Source organism: Zingiber officinale, chromosome 5B (assembly GCF_018446385.1).
Source record: "Zingiber officinale cultivar Zhangliang chromosome 5B, Zo_v1.1, whole genome shotgun sequence".
NCBI classification, from domain to species: Eukaryota; Viridiplantae; Streptophyta; class Magnoliopsida; order Zingiberales; family Zingiberaceae; genus Zingiber; species Zingiber officinale.
The window spans coordinates 139,302,584-139,329,995 of record NC_055995.1 but is presented as its reverse complement, the minus strand read 5'-3'; the positions used below and the strand labels follow the sequence as shown (position 1 = coordinate 139,329,995).

The 27,412-nt window shown below is 37.0% G+C and overlaps 4 protein-coding genes across 5 annotated transcripts; 1 reads left to right on the top strand and 3 right to left on the bottom strand.

Moving 5' to 3' along the window:
- Positions 1 to 333: 333 nt before the first annotated feature.
- LOC121986377 lies at positions 334 to 4,503 on the bottom strand. The gene is made up of 4 exons (XM_042540286.1): positions 4,379 to 4,503; positions 2,292 to 3,141; positions 1,352 to 1,571; positions 334 to 632 (listed from the first exon to the last, which is right to left on the bottom strand). The coding sequence occupies exons 2-3, from the start codon at positions 3,134 to 3,136 to the stop codon at positions 1,397 to 1,399; spliced, it is 1,020 nt and encodes a 339-aa protein (XP_042396220.1). The 5' UTR covers positions 3,137 to 3,141; positions 4,379 to 4,503; the 3' UTR covers positions 334 to 632; positions 1,352 to 1,396.
- Positions 4,504 to 6,304: 1,801 nt separating this feature from the next.
- Positions 6,305 to 9,069, top strand: LOC121986376 (HVA22-like protein i). Of its 2 annotated transcripts, XM_042540285.1 has the most exons (7): positions 6,329 to 6,544; positions 6,767 to 6,816; positions 6,897 to 6,995; positions 7,065 to 7,121; positions 7,198 to 7,261; positions 7,506 to 7,718; positions 8,378 to 9,066. In XM_042540285.1, the coding sequence occupies exons 2-7, from the start codon at positions 6,785 to 6,787 to the stop codon at positions 8,783 to 8,785; spliced, it is 873 nt and encodes a 290-aa protein (XP_042396219.1). In that variant the 5' UTR covers positions 6,329 to 6,544; positions 6,767 to 6,784; the 3' UTR covers positions 8,786 to 9,066. The 2 variants fall into 2 exon arrangements, with proteins under 2 accessions (XP_042396218.1, XP_042396219.1); XM_042540284.1 differs by lacking the exon at positions 6,767 to 6,816 and having other exon boundaries at positions 6,305 to 6,544; positions 8,378 to 9,069.
- Positions 9,070 to 11,901: 2,832 nt separating this feature from the next.
- LOC121987160 (F-box/kelch-repeat protein At1g80440-like) lies at positions 11,902 to 12,699 on the bottom strand. The gene has a single exon (XM_042541054.1). It carries the CDS (start codon positions 12,697 to 12,699, stop codon positions 11,902 to 11,904), a length of 798 nt encoding a protein of 265 aa, XP_042396988.1.
- Positions 12,700 to 18,437: 5,738 nt separating this feature from the next.
- LOC121987159 (F-box/kelch-repeat protein At2g44130-like) lies at positions 18,438 to 19,244 on the bottom strand. Its single transcript, XM_042541053.1, has one exon. The coding sequence runs from the start codon at positions 19,242 to 19,244 to the stop codon at positions 18,438 to 18,440; it is 807 nt and encodes a 268-aa protein (XP_042396987.1).
- Positions 19,245 to 27,412: the final 8,168 nt, after the last annotated feature.

Sequence of the window (27,412 nt, the reverse complement as noted above, 5' to 3'; positions counted from 1 at the left end):
ATTACTCTTTTTCCTCATTTTCTGTCATCACATTTTTCCTCTCTTCATTCTTTCCCATCACACTTTCTATCTCATCATCATACTTTTTCTCTAATCATTCTGTCTCATCATATTTTTCTCACATCTAATTTTTTTCTCTTATTTTCATTTAAGAGTAAAAAAAGAAATTTTGATTTATTCCGATAGAAAATATTCAACTAACCAAATATTATTTTTAAGAGTGATATTCGCCAAGAGAAATGAACACCATCGGTGTGCATCGAGTGTGAAAAAATGAACACATTATTCGCCAAGAGAGATGCATATGAACACCATCGGTGTGCATCGAGAAGCTAAAGATCAAGCGAATAGCGATATCGCTTCAACACGCACATTGCTACTAGTTCAAAGGTGACAAGCAATGAATCATTGAGCATTCATATTTTCCACACTTGAAAGAGATTGAATTTGGAGTGTGGTAACAGGATTAATGCATTCAGCAATTCATCTAATTCCGGGAAGTGATCCTTCTTCATTTGGATCGATCGAAAAACTTGGGCTGACAATGACGACAGAAAAGAATGGAGCGCTGTGCTTGGATCGAATGCCTCATCTTTTATTATGCCTGTAAAGCTCTTCTTTCAGTGATCCATCTGCAAAACCAAACGACCACATGAATGATTATGGGTGTTGTATTTTCTTTTAGTAAACTTGCGCAAAACAGCAGGCATTTATAGACACACGATATGCATATTCATAATCAGTATACTCCAACAAAATTAGTTTAATAATTTTTCAATAGATCAAAAATGAGAACACAAACAACCTCATCAGTTTTTCACCTTGATCAGCAAAAGACATAACCAACATACTTAGACAAGGTATGGCGTGCCAATTAGGGGTGTTTAGGGAATAAAGTGTCGCAACAAACTTCAACCGTAACCCGTGAGAGGAACAAAACAATCAAACCTTCGTCCCAGTAAGTGGGATCGGTCATATGAATTCTCTTATGCCGGCTTGATCCTCTATTATATCATCATCTTAATTTAAATAAATTTATCCTATTTATTATTGCTAATTAAGTTTTCTTTGATCTCACTCTTCCTTTATTAATGTGTGTGAAAGAGGAAGCACAATGTAATCAACTTCCCCTATAAAAATAAAAAAGAAAAACGAATTTGATTCATTTGACTTTGATAAAACTCTAAATCTGGATATAATGAGTTTTCTTTGGTGAAAGTCAAGCCCTTTAATAGGTCTGTTAAATAGGGAAACTCCAACAAAAATCTAACAATCCTTGAACAAAATGTCAAGTAAAGGTTTCAAGAGAAAAAAAATTTTAAAAAGGGAAATCGTAAGAGAAGAAACTCACTGCCGTGAAGGTGGCCTAGGTTTCATGCTGTGACTATACGATAAACTAAGTGTGAGGACTCCTCAGAGCCATGAACTTGCACTGTTCGTTCATGGCCAGCAATTGAGCCTCCTTCTTGTCTACGAGAGTGATTAATCTTGCATTCTCTTCAATGAGCTTTTGCACTTCAGCCTCCTTTTGGACTTTCTCATTCTCCAAGTGACAATTTTCTGCACTTAGCCTGTATACCAAACAAAAGAAATGTTACTAGATTTAAATTCCAAAATCAGAATGTACAAACAGAAGAAATATTCATATAGATCTTCTAATCTAATTCTATTCAAAGAATAGTTACAGCACTCTAGCCAACCCCCCCCCCCCCCCCCCCCTTTTACATCAATCACATCAAAATGAAGGCAGAAAATGTGTCTGATAATAAAAATGCATGAGTTCTTGTAATTACAATCATTAAAGATCAAAAATATCCAATGATCCAGCAATTATCATGAAAATAATAGCTGGCAAGAAAAAGAAAAACAAAGAAGTTTGGAACACATTCATGGGTACAGACATCAAATAGATTGACAATGTGAGCCATTATGATCAACATGCAATTACTTGCCATCAATTGTCTTAAATTTATAAGATACAAATCTTAAGCACATATGCTACAAGAGTAGCTAGCCATCAGAGTCATAAGCATGGTGCAAGCCATAAAGACTCTAAGCACTCATTTGCATCAAAAATTAGCCTAACACACTATTATTTAACTGTAAGTAATGGGACATAATTGTTAAGTGAAACCATTGAAATAGCACATCTAATTTTGTTTTTATCCGGATGATTAAATATATGCTTCCCCCTGCCTAAAGTAGAAGATGAGAAAAGGTAGAAGGAATGAGTACCACAACAATGAAAAAACTAAATAATAAAGTAGGCTCAAGTGAATATTATGCTGTGCCTGTCAAAAAGTTCCTCGACGGAGTGAAATTGCTGCTCTGTTGAAAGGAGAGCTACTCTAACACTTATAAGACTTCTGGCAAATGATCTCAATCTGTCAAAATTCTGCTTCACCTGCTGAAGCTCCTGCTTATTCTCTTCTGCTTGTTGTCTCTGTCTTGCTGTTTCTTCAACCATATCCTCAACCTTCTGTTGCATTTCACTTAGAATACTATTTGCACTGTATGCAAAATTCTCCATCTCTTCAACCCTAGCTGACATAATCTCAATCTGAAGGGTTTTCTTTCTATTTTCTTCTAATCCCAACTTCATTAGTTCTTTCTGATTAGCAGCATCAGTTTCTGCCATAATTAATCTCTTAACAAGAAATTCCATAACATCAGTTATAGTACCAACTGAACTCAGCATCTCATCAATGTATGCTCGATCAGAGACATCAGCACATCCAGGAAATCTGGGAGAATTTGTCAGCTGTGCTTCTCCGTCTATATCTTCATAAGAGCACACGTCAACAGCCTTAGACCAATTGGATAAAGGCACACCATGTTTGTCAACAAAACCTATGCCCTCTTGAAGTCTGATACCACAAGATGTATGAGCTAACTGAGGAATTGTCATGATTCTAGCTTTAGATTTCAAGTAGGTAAACAAAGTTGCAGTAGTTTTAACTCTGCGCAGAAGGAGTTCTAATTCCTCGGAGTTATCCGCAGAGTTTTCTGTAACTGCCACCTCTTTTAGTTGGTCAACTTCAGATTGGTTCAACTCAGAGTCCTTCCATATGGTTCTAGTATGACCGTCCTGACACCTTAGCACCAAAAAATCATCTGGCTGCTTTCCATTCTCCATAATCTCTGTATTTATGAATGTAAGGAAAAATTCTTTAGCTGAACAGGGGCAAATAATTATGATGAACGTGTCCGTTAATACGACTAACTAACTAAGCTAGCCAAAAGAATTAATCTGATCTGAAGTCAATGACTAGAAGGCTTTTTGCAGAAAGTCAACACAAAAAGTTCTTGGATTTCACATAAAATTGTAACTTGGAAATTTTCCAATACTTGCTAAACAAGTGCTACTAATGTCCTAGTGAATCTTAGTAACCCAAAGTTTGGATGGATGCAATCACTAAATTGAACATTTCTTGAGAGAGAAATAGAATCAGATCCAAGAAAGTTATAATACTTGAAGGCGAAGCTACTGGATTAGTTTCAACTCTGAATCTTATTCCTATAGAATCAACTTCTATGGAGGAATCAAATAAGTCCGCATGATTGAATCATGGTATGAGCCCAACAAATAAGGTCTTGCAAAAAACTCTTCTTCATAATCTCCATTTCCTCCATAAGACATTCCACACACAAACAAAAATTAAGGAAGCCCTAGCATCAGTCAAGTTTGCAAACAGGAAGAGAATTAAGTTATCAGATGTAGTGAATTTCACAATGTATATCAAAAGGAATATAAAAAAAAATTCACAATATGTAACTAAATTGACCAACCTGAGGATTATTTACATGAAAATGTACTCATGCAAATGCATGTCATCAGTGCTTCACACAATCAATTTGAGAGCGACAAGCACAAGGCCTAAATACAAGTACCTAAAATCCGAATCACGAAAGGAAAAAAGAAAAACAGAATTAAGCCCGCATTTCATCCTTCCCAAGCATCAATCACAATGTTAGTAAGACAACGAACGAAGCCAAATTCTGACATCGTTTCTGAAACTTTCATCACAGTTAAGAAATAAACTGTTTCTAGAGTCTCCATTTGTTCAAGAACGACACCCCTTTTCTTTTCGCTTCCGCGCAATCAAAGGATTACTTGGTCAAACCTCCGGGCCTAATCTGATAGATAAGGATAGAATCGGGCACAAAGCTCAAGTTTTTTGAAATTTCTAGCACCCAATTACTACACATATATGCCCCGACTGCCATGAATCCCAAAACAACCAATCCATCGCTGCGATCGCAGAATTCTACAAAGAATCCAAACCCTAGTTATCGAAATGCCATTTTGCCAACAACAATGACTGGAAAAGGGATCGATTTCACAAGGACTATAACAGACTGTCAATCAAAACGCTACCTTTGCGATGTGAGGGGGAGACGATCGGTGCAGGTTTTCTTTCTTCCCTTCCGATTTCCTCACTTTTGTTACCCGTGCAATCGCGCCCGCCCACCCAGCGGGACAACCCGGGCCGCTCGTTTCCAAGGGTCGTTTGATTCTTTACTAAGAATAGGAATCATTATATTGTCCAATGTGAATGGGTATGTATGAATATCACTTTTAAAAGTAATGTTTGGTTAGTTGTATATTAAAATTTATTTTTTTATCTTTAAAAGAAAAATAAAAGAAAAAATTAGATGTGAGAGAAAGACGAATGTGAGAGAAAAATATGATGAAACAGAATGATAAGAGAGAAAGTGTGATAAGAAAGAATGAAGAGAGAGTGTTATGAGAGAAAATGGAAAAAAAAAGAGTGTGATAGGAAAGAGAAGATGAGAGAGAAAATATGATGTGAGAGAAAGTATGAAGGGAGAGCATGAAGAGAGAGAAAATATAATAAGAAAAAACGAGGAGAGAGAGAGTCATGAGAGAGAAAGTATGGTGAAAGAGAAAATATGATGAGAGAGAAAGTGTGATGAAAAAAAAGATAACAGTGAGTGTGATGGGAGAAATTAAGGAGAGAGAAAGTGTGTTGTGGAAAAAAAAGAGTGTGACAAGAGAGATTGAGGAGAGGACAAGAGAAATTGAGGAGAGAGAAAAGTTTGATGAAAGCGAAAGTGTGATGAGAAAAAGAGAATGTAATGGGAGAGATTGAGAAAAGAGAAAGTATGATAAGAAAAAAAGAAGAAAAAGAATGCGATGGAAGAGATTGAGGAGAGAAACAGTACGATGAGAGAAAAAGTGTGATGAGAAAAAAAAAAGTGTGATAGGAGAGATTAAAGAGACAGAAAGTGTGTGATAAAATGATGAAAGAGAAAATACGATAAGAGAGAACAAGAAGATAGAAGTGATATGAAAAGAATAAATAAATAAATATATTTTGATATTTGATATTAAGGGAGAAAATTTTAGTTTTAAGTTAAGGGTTTTTTTAGAATAAGAGAATATTTTGATTGATGAAAATAGGATTATGGCTCATGAAAGGGAGGTATATGGGAATGAGTTATTAACAATGATGACTTTCATTCAGATTCCTCACTTCTATTTCCCTAAACCAAACGTCCCCTAAATTTTATTATTTATTTAATATATTTTTTTACGTATTTAAATAAAACACAGAAAATTTCAAAAATCAAAATCAATATACTCAAAACCTTTTTAATATAATTATGCCCGTATATTTAAATTCGATGTCATAATGAAGAACAATCAATTTTTAAATTGTAAAAATTAAATTAAATGATTTTTTAGGACTTTCTTAATTCGAAAGATTTTGGAATGGGGTAGGTCTATCATCTTCAAACTAATTAAATATCCTGTGAAGACGATATAAATATATTAATAAGGCTTGTAAAAGTAATTTGTTTTTGATTTATAGTGATTTTGAATTTTCTAAATTCATTAATTTTTTTCCTAAAATTGTCAGATAGAGTCTGAGAAAAAAAACTCAAAAATACACTATGTGATATGAATATTTTGAAACTTAAATAATAATAAAATTTATTCACACGGTTGAGTGAATTATCGATTTATTAATAAACTATTTATATCTCGTTCCATATTTTATATTTATATATAAAAAACTGAAGTAAAAAAATAAATATATTTAAAAGATGGAAGACTTTTGCCCCTTCATAATTTGCAATATTATTCTTCACATGTATGTTAATTCTTTAAGCGAACTATCCACTCCATCTGATAGCTGACAACAATATTTTCTAAAATGTTCCCTGAAAACAATATTATTTTTCCACTTTATAAAAGCTTAGAAGATAGTCTGGAAAAACTATAAATTATAGGAGTTGGATAAAATTGAATTTGGCTTTAAAAACAAAGGATCGTTAAGATAACGATTTAAAAAAAAAAAATCACAGAGACCTTGACTGGAGAGAAGACGACGGCGAGAAAGGGATCGGTCTCTTGAAGGAGGGGGGCGAATTCGAAGGTAGATGAGGTCATCTCTAGATTCAACGCTGATACCTGTGGCGGTCTCCTCATTCTTGGTGGATAAATGTCAACTCATTCGCCCTCAATCCACTTCCCGGTCTTCCCTCGGCATCTCCCTCCCTCGTCGCCGGATCCAAGGTTACATTTTTTTCCCCTCTACCTTGCTTTCTTCTTGAACCTTGGATCTCTGTTTTGAATGAGAAGTTCCAGTATGTAAATGGGCAACCTTTTTGTCTCTAATGATTTAGTTATGAGAATCCGACATTTGGGTATAGAAATGCTTCGTCCTCTCTCTCTCTCTCTCTCTAGGGCTACTAGACTGCAGCCTTCTTGATTAACTTGTGTTTATCTTGTTAATAGGTTCTCGGTGGAGTGATCATGGTAACTTCGTTCATTTTTAGGGTTTTGATGTAAGACACCAAAAAAACTTGTTGCTTTGGACTGGGCGATGTCTGTATTGAGAAACTGGTGTGTTGATTATACTTTGCAGACAGGTTTTTGGCTATGCTTATCCAGCTTACAAGTGTTACAAGACCATAGAATTGAATAAGCAAGAGATTGGGCAGTTGCGTTTCTGGTGCCAATATTGGTTAGTCAAGCAAAAATCATCTAAATGTGTTCATAAACAAACATGATGAATTATTTGTTCCCTTTTCAGGATTCTAGTTGCATTGTTGACAGCATTGGGAGTATTTGCTGATATATTCTTCTCATGGTGAGCAAGGAATTTTGCTCTTTTTATGATAGTTGCAATATCTACACTTCTTATCATTTGCCTTTTCTCCATGTAGGTTACCATTCTATTACGGAGCAAAGCTTGGAGCCTTCCTGTATTTGTGGCATCCCAGGACAAAAGTATGATACTCCTTTCTGCAACTTAACTAATTCTAAGCTACTCAATGCTTTCCTAGTTTCTAAGATTTTTGTGGTTCATTTTGTGAAATTTCTTTTTTTAAACAATTCATTTAACCAGCTTAAGAATAAATAATGATTGAAGTTATGTAAAGTGTGTTTATATTTTCCTATCTAGACTATGCTTTTTCTTCATGTCTACCATACAACTTGGTCTAACTAGTATTACAAATCTAAATCATTTTAGGGAGCAACATTTGTCTATGAAACATACCTAGGGCCTTTTATCGCGGAGCATGAGTCTGAGATTGATAGGTCGTTGGCTGACTTTAGAGCAAGAGCCGCAGACAGGGGATTGATAGCTTGGCAGATGGCTGCTAGCTACTTGCAGACAAGGGTTTCTGAGATAATGAAATATGCTATTTCATTGACGCCAGCAAAAAAGATGAATTCTATAGAGGTATGGTTGATAGCAAAGAGAAAGAGTTTTTTTACTGTCTTTAATCGTATTAGCACTCTGTTTTTAGTTATCCTTATAGTCGATCCCAAATAAGCCAGGAGAAAGATGACTTCTTGATGTTGCTATTACCTAAATGCTATTGTTATGCATTCATGTTTGTATCAATCAGATAACAAGAGGATCTTATACTAGTGATGTATTTATCTTTAGAATCATGACTTTACCTTTCTCATTCTTTTAACTTCTATGATATTCAACGCCTATATAATTGTCTAAAACCAAATTGTATTTCAAAAGAAGAACCTCTTGCTAGTGGTGCATTCATCACCTTCTTCATTTCCATTTGATTGTGAACCTATTATGTAAATGTCATGCTCTAAGTTAACCACTTAAATGCTTTTGTTGCACTCCACTTATGCTTGATCTATGATCTGGTTGATACTGTTGTGTTGAAGCAACAGTCTGCAAAACCTATTTCACTTCCTGTAAAATCTGTTTTCCAAGTGAAATATGCAGGTCTTATGAAACTACCATTTAGATTATAACGAACCAGATGTTTCATCGTATTGTTCTTATAAAGAAAATAAACAATGAACCTGAAGACCAAAGATTGATATTGTAATAACTGATGGATATCTTCTTACATTGCACTCCTGCAGCCACAGGAACAGCAGCAAGCTCCTTGGTTAGGTTCTGCAATGCCATCTGTGTCTGTTCGTCAACCGGCACCATCTCAGCAACCGGCACCATCTCAGCAACCTCGAAAGGAAGCAAGGTTTGAGCCCAATCCTACCAAAACGCAGGCACGAGAACAGCCAACAAAGGAATCCATGTCTCTCCTGCCTTCTTCAGCCCAGTCCCAAGAGACAGCTCCTGAAATAGACAGTTCAGAAACTGCTCGCATACCCACTCCAGCCGAGGAACCAATTGGGGATGAGGAATCCGGTTCTGAACCAGTTGAAGACTCAGATCAGCTAGGTGAGGAGACACCGGCCCAGGCAGCAATACATGTAGCAAGCAACAGTTTGAGAAAGCGAGTTGCCATTGCTGCAACCAGCCCTGCATAGCCGTGTCTTCCTTGGTAGAAGGATCCAAGATTGTTTTACTCAACAACACATACCAGTTCAAATAATACCATGCCAAATTATGGATTTGTGAGAGGTATATAATTGAGATCATTGTGTGCAACTGCTCACTCTGCTTAATAGTTCCTGAACTGGTTTGTTTTTGTTATCCATCTAAAGGTTTTGGTGCTGGGTTGGAGGTCATTGTTCCACTTTTCTTTTTTTTTTCCCCTTACAATACAATGCATATTGCATCATTCTCGATCATAATTCTTCACTTTGAATCTTGGAAGATTTGTTTGGGTTCTAGGTTAAGGCGTAGGCGACGATGAAGATTAAGGCGTAGGCGATCTTGTTGACGCATCAACCTGGAATCCATGGCTACTGGTTCGCTTCACTGCTTTTGCTGCCATTTTCGTGCTCGGTGAAGCACGATATCTTATCCGACCTTTCGTGCTTACGTTGACAGTTTTGCCCTCGCCGATCCACGTAATTGCAATAAAGCTATTAATGATGGGGCTCAAGTGAAGAAAAAAAATAATTAAATCATTTTTTAAAAAAATAGTATTTAACACACGAAATAATTCAACTTTGGCTTGTTTTCAAAATTGTCTCTGAAGTATAAATTTACATGATTTAAAAATAATTAAATCATTTAAAAAAATAGTATTCGACACAAAATTTAACTTCGAATCTGATCGGATGATCCCTCCCATCGTTTGCTCAAGAATTTATCCTCATTGTATTATTAGTGGGTTCCACCAGATCTGAAACAATCTCGACGGGTAAAATTCTCCGTGTTAATTTAGGGATTGATTGACCGGGGCATTTTTTGCCACAAGAGTGTTGTAAATAAATTTTTATTAAATCCTGATAATTTTATTTTTTTTAATATTATTTTTATATCACATAAATTATATCTATACGTAAATTTATTATTGGATATATTATACAAGTTAAATAATTTTTATAAACTCAGTGATGAATAAATAAATGAAAAGATAAAATAAGATTTCTAAATAATTAAGAGAGTTAAATGAAATTAATAATATAATAAATTGAAGGTAGAAGAATAGTTTCACGATAATAATTTAACTAAATAATATATATATATATATTAGTTATTAATTTGATCAACGTTGTTTAAATTTGATCAATAATATTTTAAAAATATTCAAATCAACTTAAAATTATTAGGGTATGTTTAGTTCAGAGATATGATAGATTTTTTTAGATTCCAAATTTTTTCTTGATTCTGAAACGTCAGCCAATGTTGTCAATTTTGGCATCAAACTTGGAATCAGAAAATCATCGACCATCCAAGGTTTTTCTCGATTCCAAAGATTGAGCAATTTTTTTCCGAAATTACCCTTGTAAGGATCAGAACCGTCAAATGAGTTTGGTGGTGTCCGATCAACAACAGGACGGTGTGGAGGTGGTAGCAAGCATATCGCCGTGAAATTTCATGTAGCGCCTAGAGGAGGTGGCCGGAGGTGGCAGTAGTGGCCATCAGGCAATGTTGGATAAACAACGAGATGGGTGGAGGTGGCAGCAGCACAACATTCCTTCTTGTGTGCAAATTGCCACGAAGCTTCATGTGGCGACCGAAGGTGGCAGCAGCAGCAGTGGTCAGTAGAGGGTGGGTGGTGGGAGCGACGGACAACAACGGTAGTAGCGATAGTTCAACGGTCAGAGGTGGCAGTAGTGGACAGTGGTGGGCAACAGGCGACAAGTGGGTGGCGATAAAGGAAGTTGAAGATGGTATTTTTTTTTAACTTAGGTATTTGATTAAAATTTTAGTTAATTAAATCAATCACTCCTAGTTCTAGTTATAGTTGGAATAAATTAAATAAACATATTCTAAAACCTAATAGAATCATCTAAAATATTCTAAAATAATAAAAAAATATCTAATTTTATTTATTTATTTATATATCACTAATAATAATAATATTATTATGATTATTAAACCAAGAATAATATGATAAAATATCAAACTAAATTATATACTAAAACCTTTAAATAAACATGATTTTATTATATTACCTAAATTAAATTAAACATCTTTTGATTATGTTTTATTTTTTCTAATCTTGATTACCTAATTTGAACCGAACACACTTGCAATAGTAGTCATTATATATAATTTAATTAAATTTAGATAATTTTAATTGATGATTTTTTTTACGATAAAAGTATTGTATATAATATTTTTAATTAAGTTGAACTAATTTATTGTAATTTGATATAATTGATACAATATTTTAGGATAAGAAATACAATAGGATGTTATTTTATTTTTTAAACATAGGAGGTGTTTTTTTTTTTTGATAATTTTAATAATTAAGGGATTTTTTTGCCTATTTTTTTATATATATATGTGAATTTATTATCCATAAAATATTAAAGGTACATCACCCTATCAGTCACTCATCCGTCTCATTACGCTATTTTCATAATATTATCTTCTACCATCTAATCACATCAATCAATTATACAAATAAGATAAGTAGTAGTCATTATTTCATAACCACTATGATAGTTATAATAGTTACAAATAATAATTACTATATTGTGAATATTATTGAATAAGATAAATTTATATTGTAATAACTATAAAATTAAAATTGTTACCCGGTATAGTATTTATGAATCATAACTGCTATTTTTTAACATTGTATATAATATATATGTGATAAAAAAATAATAACATCAAAAACAACCATATCATTTAAAGGGGTTGGTGGGATGGATGCCTTTTGATTCCAGTGCAAAAAATAATAAAATAAAATAATGCTCCTTTATTTTTTCCTCATATTTTTAATATTTTTATAGAAACGGTTAGTTTTGACATGTAGATTGATTATACCTAGGATTATTATGATATGCCAAAAATTTTATATCACGCATATCATGTACATCTAAAAAAAAAAAAAATCAACCTTAAATTCTATAAAGATAAAATATCATAACAAGTATGGTCGGAAGTCTGAAAGTACGATCAAGAGCATTAAAAATATTTATATATAAAAGTTTTCATACTTCGTATCTTTTATATCTTACACCTCGTGAGTGTAAATTTTATTCGTACTTAATATTATAACTCAGTACTAATCCTCTTAGAATTGGAAGACAAAGAATTGTCGGCGGTAATTAAATAAGTTGTCCGACGACAATCCCAGGCTCTGCCACAAGTTCGCTTTGTCGTCGTCGTACCATGTGACCACCTCCAATTTCTCGTCCTCATCTTCCTCCCGGCATTCGTACATCATTTCCTCCTCGTGGGCGGCGAGGTCGGCGGCCGACAAGAATCCCAACCACGGGCACCAGCTCGGCCCCTGGGTCGCCACATGGCACTCCATCCACGCGTCGGTTGTCATGTCGTAAACTAGCATCGACGATAGATCATCCTTCCAGCCGGTTACGAACGCGTTCCGTGGCCCAACGGCAAAGTCGCAGCCATCCTGCATGGGGCGCGGAATCGGAGCCCCGGGACGCCAGTCGCCGGTGACTAGATCGTAGATGTTGACTTCCGCGGTGTCCTTCCAGTTTGACTCATCCCATCCGCCGACCAGCACCAGCTCTCGCCCGACGACCACAACATGCCAGCAGTGTTGCTTGCCGCGGAGGCTGTCGTCTGTCAACGGCCGGACCCCCCAGGCGCCCGTGGCTGGCTCGTAAAAGGCTAGACGCCACCTGTAAAGGGGGAACGAGGGAATATCATAAAAGAGCATAATGAAGACGGGGCGAGCGAGGCCGGCAGCTATGCGGAGGCGATAGAAGGACGATGACGTTGAGAGTTCGCGCCTCCACCGCCTGCAAACGCCCCGAGCAACGGAGATGGAGTAGAAGGGGAGGCGGAGGAGGCACTGCAGAGCGACATCGTCCGACAGCCCTGGAATTAGCTCGGTCTCCATGGTCACCAATGATCAACCTTCCTCCAAAGTTTGCTGATTAATATAGTTACGGTAGACTTCATTTTAAAAAAGAAATATTTTGGACAAATATTTCTATAAATTATTTATGGAAAAAAATAATTCGTTTAACCAATTAATTATTAATATAGAGAAATTCCGTGTCATAAATAATTAATCCTGAATATATATTAGCCGAAAAAATAATAATCAAATCTTAAAAATTTAAATTCTCAATATAAATGGTAATAGTTTGTTCATAATTACACGCGCTATTTAATCTAACCGCCGATGATATATCATATATTGGTAAATAAGGATTCGACGTGGATAAGTATTCCACGTATGCCTTGTCTAAGCTGACGCGGCGAGTCATGGGAAAGGATTTGGTGTCGAATCAGGAAAGAACTCAACCTTGATTTTTCTCCTAATTTTAACATGAGTAATCCGATAAATATAAATTTGTTATTAGTGTGTTCAAATAACATATCAAATATAATTTTGATGGATTTATAAATCTATTTATAATTTAATTTATCAATCCATATATAATTTTATTTTCTAATTTTAATTATATTATATTTTTTATATATTCGGTACACATTTAAAATTAATTAAAAATATTTAAAAAACTAATTTCTAAATCTAAAAACATCATTCACTTGACATTGAGATCAATCAAGTAAATTTAATTAATACTCAAACTATAAGTAACGGTATAGATTGTTAATTCTCACTGTAAGTAATTTAAGTTTTACATTGTATATCACAATTTTCAGGGACCAAATCCTCCTAGATAAAATTTATTTGTATATTCCATCTTTTGATTCAGTTTACGAATCATCTTATTGAGATTTTCTTCTCTTTGTCTATCTTTCTCAATTAACTTTTCTTTCCTCGATATCCTACTTTATGTGATAAATTTTTTTTACATTTAATAATTTCTTCCTTCATTCTTTTGCTAGTAGCATACATGTCTTCGAACTCCGTGAGATGAATTGTTTCTCTTATACATATTAACAAACTAACTAAGTTTGTTGAGACAATCTAGCAAATCAAAATATAAAACGAGTGAGTCTTATAGTCTCAAATTTTCAATACAAATAAATTAAGATTGTACAAAAGTCATAATCAACATCATTGTTCATCTACTGGTTAGTTCATAGTTAGGTGTTAATATTAAAGAATCAACAAATCTATTCATGAAGATTATTTTGGCTGCTCTAAAATAATAGACATCACAAATCATGTATGATAAGATTTTAAGGGTACTTTTTTTAATTATTAATTATGTATGATAAGATTTTAAGGGTTTTTGGTAGGATCATATGATTCTACGATCCGATCCTAATTAACCCTAAATCGATTCTGTATAGGATCGTGATTCTGAAAACTATGACTAAAACTTTCAAATAAACATATTTTATTATATTACCTAAATTAAATCAAACATTTTTAATTGATGTTTTTTTTTTGCTATAAAAGCATTGTATGTATAATATTTTTAATTAAGTTGAACTAACTTATTTTAATATGATATAATTGATACAATATTTTAGGATAAGAAATACATTAGGATGTTATTTTATTTTTTAAAATAGTAGATTTTTTTTTATGATTTTAATAATTATGGGAGTTTTTTTACCTATTATATATATATATATATATATATATATATATATATATATATATATATATATATATATATATATATATATGAATTTATTATCCATAAAATATTATAGAAGCAGCCATTATTCATCGCTGCAGAAACAATAAAACAATATTTCTTGGGAGGCAGATTATGAGCATTCATTAACGAAGATTTGAGAATATTTTTCACTTAGCCCCTTTCATTTTACCAGTTTGTAAAAAAATCAAATAATTTGGAAAGCTTTTAAAAAAAATACGGAACGACACGAGCAACCCGAGTCGGTCCAGATACGGAAGTAGATAAATAAAACCTCTCTCCAGTCGAGCGAAGGAAGAAATATTTCGGGCAAATATTTCTATAAATTATTTATGGAAAAAATAATTCGCTTAACCAATTAATTATTAATATAGAGAAATTCCATGCCATAAATAATTAATCCTGAATATATATTAGCCGAAAAAAAAATAATCAAATTTTAAAATTTTAAATTCTCAATATAAATGGTAATAGTTTGTTCATAATTACACGCGCTATCTAATCTAACCGCGGATGATTTATTGGTAAATAAGGATTCGAGGTGGATGATTTATTGGTAAATAAGGATTCGAGGTGGATAAGTTGACTCAGCGAGTCAGGGAAAGGACTTGGCGCCGAATCAAGAAAGGACTCAACCTTAATTTTTTTTTGCTAATTATAACTTGAGTATTGGATAATCATGTTCATGCTAATCCGCTAAATATAAATTTTATCTTTAAATTTTATTTTAAATTCGTTATTAGTATCTCTCAAATAACATATCAAATATAATTTTGAACGATTTATAAATCTATTTATAATTTAATTTATAAATCCATATATAATTTTATTTCTAATTTTAATTATATTATATTTTTTTATATATTCGGTACACATTTAAAATTAATTAAAAATATTTAAAAACTAATTTCTAAATCTAAAAGCATCATTCACTTGACATTGAGATAAATAAAAATTTACATCAATCAAGTAAATTTAATTAATACTCAAACTATAAGTAACGGTATAGATTGTTAATTCTCACGGTAAGTAATTTAAGTTTTACATTGTATATCAAAATTTTCAGGTACCAAATCCTCCTAGATAAAATTTATTTGTATATTCCATCTTTTGATTCAGTTTATGAATCATCTTAGATTTTCTTCTCTTTGTCTACCTTTCTCAATAAACTTTTCTTTCCTGTCCTACTTTATGTGATAATTTTTTTTTACATTTAATAATTTCTTCCTTCATTCTTTTGCTAGTAGCATACATGTCTTCGAACTCCGTGAAATGAATTGTTTCTCTTATACATATTAACAAACTAACTAAGTTTGTTGAGACAATCTAGCAAATCAAAATATAAAACGAGTGAGTCTTATAATCTCAAATTTTCAATACAAATAAATTAAGATTGTACAAAAGTCATAATCAACATCATTGTTCATCTACTGATTAGTTCATAGTTAAGTGTTAATATTAAAGAATCAACAAATCTATTCATGAAGATTATTTTAGCTGCTCTAAAATAATAGACATCACAAATCACGTATGATAAGATTTTAAGGGTACTTTTTCTAATTATTAATTATGTATGATAAGATTTTAAGGGTTTTTGGTAGGATCATATGATTCTACGATCCGATCCTAATTAACCGTAAATCGATTCTGCATAGGATCGTGATTCTGAAAAATATGACTAAAACTTTCAAATAAACATATTTTATTATATTACCTAAATTAAATCAAACATTTTTAATTGATGTTTTTTTTTTTTTGCTATAAAAGCATTGTATGTATAATATTTTTAATTAAGTTGAACTAACTTATTTTAATATGATATAATTGATACAATATTTTAGGATAAGAAATACATTAGGATGTTATTTTATTTTTTAAAATAGTAGATTTTTTTTTTATGATTTTAATAATTATGGGAGCTTTTTTACCTCTATATATATATATATATATATATAGAAGCAACCATTATTCATCGCTGCAGAAACAATAAAACAATATTTCTTGGGAGGCAGATTAAGGGCATTCATTAACGAAGATTTGAGAATATTTTTCACTTAGCCCCTTTCATTTTACCAGTTTGTAAAAAAAATCAAATAATTTGGAAAGCTTTTAAAAAAAATACGGAACGACATCAGTAACCCGAGTCAGTCCAGATACAGAAGGAGATAAATAAAACCTCTCTCCAGTCGAGCGAAGGAGAAAGTAAGTAGTAAGCCTCCTTCGTTCTATCTCTCTCTCTCTTTTGGAGTAGTTTATATTTTATCATGTGTTTGGCGTCTATGTACTTATATATACCTTTTTCTATATCCATGGGACCGACACTAAAGAACCGTTAATATAACGGATCTATATTTGTTTATTCTGCTTTCAGACGCCTCACCCTTCATTCGATCTCCACCATAAAGGTATGCGATCTGCTTTGCTTGTCCATGGAAGAAGGACGAGGTCATCTCTATGTTACATTTTTTCCCTCTCCCTTGCTTTCTTCTAGAACCTTTTGCGTCGATTCACGATGAAGCATTTGAAGATCTCTGACTGAATAAGAAGTTCCAGCCTTTGAATGGCTTTAACACCCCCTAGGGGTTTAATATAATCATCTTTCGGTGCATCATCATGATCACCACCCGGGAAGTCGAGTGCCAACGAACATGCTCCCAATAAATAGCATTCAACCATCAAAGAGTAATATAATACAGCAAATTCAGCTGCTGATCGATCCAAACACGGCTTAATTCCTGCTTTCTTCCTGATGATTCACATGGTACGGTTGTCAGAGAACAAGGGAAGCAGTAACAATGCCAAGGCCAGTTTATTTTCCTCGCAATCTAATCTAATCTAATCTAAATGTAAGTTTAATTTTCAGCCAACAGGGTACGCCACCAATTTCAGGTGTTCTATTAGACTCCCAAAATCCCAGCCTAAACTTAATTAGCATTGGGACTGTAAAATTGTACTCGTTTAATTTTCTCATTTCTATTCCAACGTCGTCCATTGGTAGAGGTTAGAAGAACTCGAGTGTACTCCTATAGTTCAAACAGAGTTTCAATAGTGGAGTTACTTTTAACAGTTGATCTTGTCCGAAAACGCCGAGACACGAATCTAGCCGCATTGTCGCAAAGAAGCCAACTAACTCTAACATCTCTGGCCTCCTTCCGTGCTAGGGAAGCGCTGCAACACCAATTCAACCATCGTCGCAAAGCAAGAAGGAGGAGGAGGTATTAGTAGAGCGATGAGGTCCGGTAGAATCAGAATTAGCTAGACCTCTATGGCAAGATCAGTTTCCTGATTATTATAAAATTTTGGATAAAAATTAAAAAGGTATACCACCATATTTGTCTCTCATCCGTCTCATTACGTTATTTTCATAATATTATCTTCTACCATCTAATCACATCAATCAATTATACAAATAAGATAAGTACACATTATAATAGTCATTATTTCATAACCGCTATGATAGTTATAACAACTACAAATAATAACTACATATTATTAAATAAAATAAATTTATATTGTAATAATTATAAAATCAAAGTTGTTACCACCTAAATTATTATTAAACAAGATAAATTTATATTATAGTATTTATGACTATCTTTTTAACATTGTATATAATATACAATTTATGTGACAAGAAAATAATAACATCAAAAACAACTAAATCATTTAAAGGCGTTGATGGGATGGATGCCTTTTGATTCCATTGGAAAAAGAAAAATACTCCTTTGTTTTTTCCTCCATTTTTTTTAATATTTTTATAGAAACAGTTAGTTTTGACAAGTTGGATTCGTTGCCGGGGACAGTTAGTTTTTAATTCTTATTCATGAGATTGCTTATATGTAGGATTGTGATATGTCAAAATTTTATATCGTACATGTCATGTACATATTAAATAACATAACAAGTATGGTCGGAAGTCTGAATGTAGGATCAAGAGCATACAAATATTTATATATAAAAGTTTTGATACTTCATATATATCTTTTATGTCTTACACCTCGTGAGTGTAAATTTTATTCGTATTTAATATTATAACTTAGTACCAGTACTCTTAGAATTGGAAGACAAAGAAGTGTTGGCGGTAATAAAATAAGTTGTCCGGCGACAATCCCAAGCTCCGCCACAAGTTCGCTTTGTCGCCGTCGCACCATGTGACCACCTCCAATTTCTCGTCCTCCTCTCTCTCCCGGCATTCGTACATCTTTTCCTCCTCGTGGGCGGCGAGGTTGGCGGCCGACATGAACCCGGACCACGGGCACCAGCTCGGCTCCTGGGTCGCCACGTGGTAGTCCATCCACGCGTCGGTTGCCGTGTAATAAACTAACATCGACGATAGATCGTCCTTCCAGCCAGATACGAACACGTTCCGTGGCCCGACGGCAAAGTCGCAGCCATCCTGCATGGGGCGCGGAATAGGAGCCCCGGGACGCCAGTCGCCGGTGACTAGATCGTAGATGTTGACTTCCGCGGTGTCCTTCCAGTTTGACTCATCCCACCCGCCAACCAACACCAGCTCTCGCTCGACGACCACAACATGCCAGCAATGCTGCTTACCGCGGAGGCTGTCGTCTGTTAATAGCCGGACCCCCCAGGCGGCCGTGGCTGGCTCGTAAAAGGCTAGACGCCACCTGTAAAGGGAGAACGAGGGTATATCATAAAAGAGCATAATGAAGACGGGGCGAGCGAGGCCGGCAGCCTTGCGGAGGCGATAGAAGGACGAAGACGCTGAGAGTTCGCGCCTCCACCGCCTGCAGACGCCTCGAGCAACAGAGATGGAGTAGAAGGGGAGGCGGAGGAGGCACTGCAGAGCGACATCGTCCGACAATCCTGGAATTAGCTCGGTCTCCATGATTGCCATTGATAATCGGAGTTTGCTGATTAATATAGTTATATTCAAGTTCGTTTTAAGAAAGAGATATTTTGGGCAAATATTTCTATAAATTATTTATGGAAAGAATAATTCGTTTGACCAATTAATTATTAATATAGATATATTAATAATTAACCGGGAATGATATATTGGTAAATAAGGATTCTACGTGGATAAGAATTCCACCCATGCCTCCTAAGCTGACGCAGCAAGTCAAGAAAACGACTTGGCGCCGAATCAGGAAAGGACTATTTTTCTCCTAATTTTAACTTGAGTATTGGATTATATTTATTAGAAAGTTATCTGTAAATATATTTTAAATTATCAAATAAAATTATTTTAAATTCGTTATTAATATACCTCAAATAAATAATTTTAATCGGTTTATAAATTTATTTATAATTTAATTTATATTTCCATATATAATTTTATTTTAAAATTTATTTCTAATTTTAATTATCTTATATTTTTATATATTCGGTATTTCTCATGTAGATATTATTTTACATTAAATAATTACACATTTAAAATTAATTAAAAATATTAAAAAAATTCTAAATCCAAAAGCATCATGCACTTAACATTGAGATAAATAAAAATTTACATCAATCAAGTAAATTTAATTAATACTCAAACTATATAAATAACGGTATAGATTTTTAATTCTCACCGTAAGTAATTTAAGTTTTACATTGTCTATCATGATTTTCATGGACCAAATCCTCCTAGATAAAATTAATTTATATATTCCACCTTTTGATTCATTTTACGAACCATCTTATTGAGGTTTTCTTCTCTTTATCTACCTTCCTCAATAAGTTTTTCTACCCTCTCCTATTTTATGTGATAACTTTTTTAACATTTAATAACTTCATCCTTCATATTCCGTGAAATGAATATGAATTGCATGCATATTCATATCCTTTTGCTAATAGCATGCATGTCTTCGAATTCCGTAAAATGAATTGTTTCTCTCGTACATATTAACAAACCGACGAAGTTTATAATCTCAAATTTTAATACAAATAAATTGAGATTGTACAAAAGTCATAATCAACATCATTATTCAATTGTTGATTAGTTCATAGTTAGATGTCAAAATTAAAGAATCAACAAATTTATTCATGAAGACTATTTTAGCTCTAAAACAATAGACATCACAAAATCATGAACAATAAGTTAGTGTGAATAAATATTTAGATAGTATTTTCTTTGAATCTGAATTCAAAAATCTCTAAGTATAGATAACAAAATGGAATACAAGATAATATAAGAGGCTTGCTAGTCTTCTTATTGCACATTGATTAATTTAAAATGCAAACTAAAAAAGCTTAATATCCACAAACATAATACCATATGAACTCTAAACACTACTAAGAAATAATTTTGTAACATTTGTAAACTAAAATATAACAAATAGTACTACATAAACAATTAAAAGATGGGTCTGAATATTATCAATTACCTTATTAATTACCTCAAAGCACTACTCAATTTTATCAACAATACCAGTTCAAAGAAGTTATCTTGCATTTCAAGTAAAACCTAAAAACCTGACGTCGAGCATAATATACATTATTCTGGGCGTGAAGTTTCAAAGGGATTAACGAGAAAATAAGATAGAAATAACAAAATAAGTAGTCTAAGCTAGGTTTAAAAACATTCTCAAGAAAATAAGAGCAGAAATAGAAGAATAAAAGAGATATAATAGTAACGTGACTTAAGCAAAGCAAATTGATTCAATATCCAAAAAACATGTCCTAAACACCATCTAAGCATAGATTTATATAACTCTCAAAGTTTTCAAAAAAAATCTAAACGAAACATTAATCAACAAGACTTAGTTCCCTTATATTTAGAATAAATTAACTAACAAGACTTAGTTATCTAAGATTTAGGATAAATTACCATATGAACTCTAAACAAGATTTAGTTCTCTAAGATTTAATATCCACAAACACAATATCATATGAACTCTAAACACTACTAAGAAATAATTTTGTAACATTTGTAAACTAAAATATAACAAATATAAGCAAATAGTACTACATAAACAATTAAAAGATGGGACTGAATGTTATCAATTACCTTATTAAATCACCTCAAAGCACTACTCAATCTTATCAACAACACTAGTTCAAAGAAGCTACCTTGCATTTCAAGTAAAACCTAAAAACCTGACACCGAGCAGAATATAGATTATTCTGGGCGTGAAGTTTCAGAGGGATTAACGAGAAAATAAGATAGAAATAACAAAATAAGAAGAGCCAGGGAAGGGGTCCCCGGCGATGATCCTCCAACACTCAAGTCAGTCTCCGGCGAAGCAAGAATGAGCAAAGAGAACTGTAGCGCAACAGTAGAAATCATGAAAAAAGCATACCTCCGTCAATGCCTGGACCCCCTTTATATAGGGCTCCCATAGCATGTGTGCACGCTTCTTTAAGTGGGCACGCTATCCTAAGCTTTCCCTAAAGAGACATGTCAGTAAAGTGTCTCTGACACAGTAACTTAACGGGCCGAACATATCTCTGAAGTGACGGTGGAAGCTTCCGTCGTACGATCCTCTATCTGACCATGCCGCCTGTCAGCGGCACTAGCTCCCAAAAGGATGTCGAAGGATATCTCGCTGTGTCTGTTGCTCGGCCGAGCGAAATAGCCGCTCGACCAGGATTCTGATATCCTTGGGTGCGCTGCCACACCGAACGGGATAGCCGCTCGGCTGAATGTCCTCTGTCTAAGTGTCGTCCATTGCTGGGCCGAGCGGGATGACCGCTTGGTCGGAAGCCCACTGTCCACATGCTCTATTGCTTGGCCGAGCGGGATAGTCGCTCGGCGGGCAGTTCACTGTCCGCGTGCTCGGCTGATGTCGAGTCTGCTGCTAGGTCGAGCAGAGGAGCCGCTCGGCTCGGCTTCTGCGCGTCCCTTGAGCGTCGGTTTGATTACTCCGTGTTAGAGATGGTGAATCGGTGCTTAACCCATGGTCGGAATATGTCTCGCCCAACTGGCCAAGACCGTCCATCCAACCAGCTAAGATCGTCCATCCGTTGACCGTCTTGACTTTGACCTCCATTGACCTCCACCATGATAGCAGGGTGGGGCCCCTCATCATCACCGCGTCAACTATTAATTATAATATTATCATTATTAAACTAAGGATAATACGATAAAAATATCACACTAGGTTATGTACTAAAATCTTCAAACAAGCATATTTTATTATATTACCTAAATTAAATCAAATATCCCCTTGCAAAAAGTAGGATAAAACTGTGTATAATGAATATTTTCCCATGACCCCGCATGATGAGAGTTTCGTGCACAGAACTATTTTTTTTAAATTTATATTATCTAATTTGAACCAAACACACTTGTAATAGTAGTCATTATATATAATTTAATTAAATTTAGATAATTTTAATTGATGATTTTTTTTTCTATAAAAGCATTGTATATATAATATTTTTAATTAAGTTGAACTAACTTATTTAATATGATATAATTGATCCAATATTTTAGGATTAGAAATACATTAAGATGTTATTTTATTTTTTAAACATAGGAGGTGTTTTTTTTTTTTTTTTTTTGATGATTTTAATAATTATGGGAGTTGTTTTTGCCTATTATGGGGGGAGGAAGGACGGCATTTTAGTCTTTTGGTTGGTTAGGCCGTTACGGCTTGAGGAGAAAAGGGGAGGTACTGTAGCATGCAAAGGGAGGCTGGTTTTTCTGCTGCCGCCAAAAACAGGAACAGAAGAGAGGGTTTTCGTTCTCCTCGCCGGCGCCGATGCCGACCGCCGGCCTCCACCACTGCTCCTCTCCCTCTCCTCTTTGTGACACCGACGACGACCACTACTCCTTTCCCTCACCTTCCTCTCGACGCCATGGCCGTAGTCGTTTCCCTATCCAGGCCGGTGACGACCGCCCCTCTTCCTCCTCCTATCCACGCCGACGACGACTGCCCCTCTTCCTCCTCCTCTCCACGCCAAAGACATCCCAAGCAGTCTCCTCTTCGTCCTCCTCAGGACGCCGCCATTGGACAGATTCACCGCCACTCCTCTCCTTTTTCCTCCTCGCAGCGCCGCTCCTCTACTTCTCCTCCCCTAGCACCGGGCTGGCCACTATTATTGTTGTCACTGATTTGTGCGTCTTCCGGTCCCGTTGTGTGCCGGCCTTCGTGCCGTTATCTCGTTCCAGCTTCGTATGTTGTGGTGCTTCGGCCTTCATGCCTTGGTCATTGTTCGGCGTCACTAATTTTGCCGTATTCCGCTCTTGTTGTTTTCCTGATCTGCGTGTCGGTGTTTCATCTCGGCCTGCGTGTCGAAGTCATGTCCCAGCCTGCGTGCCGATCTCGTGTCCCGGCCTGCGTGCCGATCTCGTGTCCCGGCCTACGTGACGATCTTGTGTCCCGACCTGCGTGCTGATCTCGTGTCCCGACCTACGTGATGATCTCGTGTCCCGACCTGCGTGCCGATCTCGTGTCCCGGCCTGCGTGCCGATCTCGTGTCCTGACCTACGTGTCGATCTCGTGTCATCGTCTTCCGGATCCAGGCCGCATTCGGTTCCGTGCCGCCGGACCCAACTCCGCATCTGGCTCCGAGTCACCTGCTCTTCCAGGTCGCGACAACTCGAGAAGCGTCCCATCCGAGGGCGCCCCCTGGGCCAGGGTACGTTTTTTGCACTCGCCCCTCATTTATTTCATTATTATATTGTTAGCCTATTACTCATATGTTCGTTGGATCTTTCTCGAGACTCGAGGTACCAGGGAGCAGGGGGGACCCGGTCGTTGGCTGCAGGTAGAGTTGACCAGAGGACTTCTGAAGACTTGGTCAACACAGAAGCCATCTCAACACCCCCCTCCGGGACATCGCGACTCGGTTAACATTCTCACCACCTCACTCAACGGTCCGTCTGACTCAGCTTCCGAACGAGATCAAATTTGGCGCCGTCTGTGGGAATCTTCTTCACCTGTTCTAGAACGTGAAGATGGACGACGTTGGGAGGTTCTCTGCCATTATCAAAGTCTCGGAGGATCTTGACGAACGTATTATCTTCTACACTCACTCCACGGGTATTCGGGAGTCGAGGAATTGAGTTAGAGCATCATCTGGCCGATAGGTTAGTTTTTCCATTACATTTTTTCCCTGACTCCACGAGTATTCGGGAGTCAAGGGACCGAGACAAACCCTTAGCCGGTTGGCACGACTCCCCGATCAAGTACGTTACCAGCTCTGCTCCCTTTTTACGGTTATAGGTTTTACGGTTATAGGAGCTGCTATAGCTCCCTGATAAGAGAGTAAGATCCTAGTACTTGATCAAAGACTAGGGCCTTCGATTTTTGATCGAACACTAGGGGCCCAGCTCCCCATTCATACACTTGGGACACAACTCCCCGCTCATGCACTAGGGACACAGCTCCCCGATCATTGACTCGCAGTACGACTTCTCGATCAGGATCTAAGAGCCTCGCTCTTTGATTACAAGCTAGGGGCCTTACTCACTAATCAGGGATTAGGGGCCCAGCTCCCCGATCAGCTGTATTATAGGCTCTGTAACCTTCGCCATGAGGCTCTACATCTTCTTACTACTACAGACTCTGCACTACCGGCTCTGTACCCTTCACCATGGGGCTCAGCATTCTCTTACTGCTATAGGTGCTTCACTCTATTATTATTATATGCTTTGCATCCTTCACTTGTTGTGTAGCCTCTTACATCTACAGGTGTTGCTCCATTCACCCACGGTGCTCTGCTTCCTTCTATGGCTATGGGCTCTACTCCCTTATATCGGCTTCATGCCCTTTATCTTCTCCCCTCGCTCCACGGGTATTTGGGAGTTGAAGGAACGAGACAGATCCTCAATCGGTTGACACCACTTCACGATCAAGTATGATAAAGGTTTATTCCCTCATATTTCTACGGGCTTCGCTTTTATGGACTTCAAAGCTTATCCTCCCCTGGTCGGGGTCGAGTTATCGCCACTTGTCTCGGACTAGAGTATCACCACCGATCTCGGATCGGAGTATCGCTAAAGATCTCTCGGTCGAGCTTCCAGACTAATTCCTGGTCAAGTCTCTAGATCAATTCTTGGTCCGACCTTCAGATTGTTTCCTGGTCAGGCCTCTAGATTGTTTCCTGGTCAGGCCTCCAGATTTCTTCTTGGTCAGACCTCCAGATCAACTCCTGGTCAGATCTCCAGAACATTTCCTGGTCAGACCTCCAGAGCATTTCCTGGTCAGGCCTCCAGAACATTTCCTGGTCAGGCCTCCAGAGCATTTCTTGGGCAGGCCTCCAGAACACCTCCTGGTCGGGATTCAAGACTCTCGCCCCAGTGCGAGTTATAAGTGAGCATGCTCTCACGCCCAACGACCGGCAGGTCGAGTCCCAGACTCTCGCCCCAGTGCGAGTTATAAGTGAGCATGCTCTCACGCCTCCAGACTCTCGCTTCAGTGCGAGTTATAAGTGAGCATGCTCTAACACTTCTAGACTCTCGCTCCAATGCGAGTTATAAGTGAGCATGCTCCCACGCCCAACGACTAGCAGGTCGGGTCCCAGACTCTCGCCCCAGTGCGAGTTATAAGTGAGCACGCTCTCATGCCTTCAGATTCTCACCTCAGTGCGAGTTATAAGTGAGTATGCTCTCACGCTTCCAGACTCTCGCCTCAGTGCGAGTTATAAGTGAGCATGCTCTCACGTCCAACGATCGGCAGGTCAGGTCCCAGAATCTCACCCCAGCGCGAGTTATAAGTGAGCATGCTCTCACGCCCAACGACCAGCAGGTCGGGTCCCAGACTCTCGCCCCAGTGCGAGTTATAAGTGAGCATGCTCTCACGCCCAACGACCTCTCGGTCGGCACTGACTCACTTACAGCTCTGCCTGACACTCATCACACTTGATCCACTTGCCGCTCGGCTCGGCATTCTCAGTTCATGTTTTTGCTCACCACTGTTGCTCGGTCGGCACTTATTGTTCACTTGTCGGCCTGACCGGCACTCTCAGTTCGTGTTTTCGCTCACCGCTGTTGCTCAGTCGGAACTCACCGCTCACTTGTCGCTCTGCTCAACACTCATCATACTCGTTCTACTCATCGTACTGCCCGACACTCATCATGCACGTGTCGCTCATCGCTGTTGCTCGGTCGGTATTCATCGCTTCACTTACCACTTTGCTCGGCACTCGTCATTCGCGTTTCGCTCATCACTGTCGCTCGGCCGGCACTCGCTCGATCACGCTCTTTATTGCCAGGTCGTGATTTACTATCGCTCGGTCGGCCCTCGCTCGATCACGATCATGGCTTTGCTCGTTCATCATTCTCTTTATAGTAAGGTCGCGATTTACTGTGGTTCGGTCGGCCCTCGTTCGATCACGATCTTTGCTCGTCCATCATTCTCTTTGTTAACAGGTTGTGATTTACTGTCGCTCGATCGGCACTTGCGCGGTCACGCTCTTTATTCCCAGGTCGCGATTTACTGTCGCTCGGTCGGTACTTTCTCAAGATTATTCGGTTCCACTTATCCGTCCGTCTACTCGTTTGGCATTATCTCGATCGCCTATTTTTTGATTGCCCGGTCGCGATTTACTATAGCTTGGTCGGCACTTTCTTGGTCGTGCTCATGGCTTTACTCGTTGATCCGTCTCTCTATTACCCGATCGCGATTTTACTATCGCTGGGTTGGTATTGTCTCGGTCGCGCTCACGGCTCTGCTCGTCGATAATTTCCTCTATGGCCCGGTCGTGATCTATTGACGCTCGGTCAGTACTTTTCTCGGTTGCGCTCACGGCTCTGCTCACTCATCATTCTCTCTATTACTCGGTCGCGATCTATTGACGCTCGGTCAGTACTTTTCTCGGTTGTGCTCATGGCTCTGCTCGCTCATCATTCTCTCTATTATCCAGTCGTGATCTATTGACGCTCGGTCAGTACTTTTCTCGGTTGCACTCACGGCTCTGCTCGCTCATCATTCTCTCTATTCCTTGGTCGCAATCTATTGACGCTCGGTCAGTACTTTTCTCGGTCGCGCTCACGACTCTGCTCGCCCATTATTCTCTCAATTACCTGGTCGCGATCTATTGACGCTCGGTCAGTACTTTTCTCGATCGCGCTCACGGCTCTGCTCGCCCGTCATTCTCTCTATTGATTGGTCGTGATTTATTGTTGCT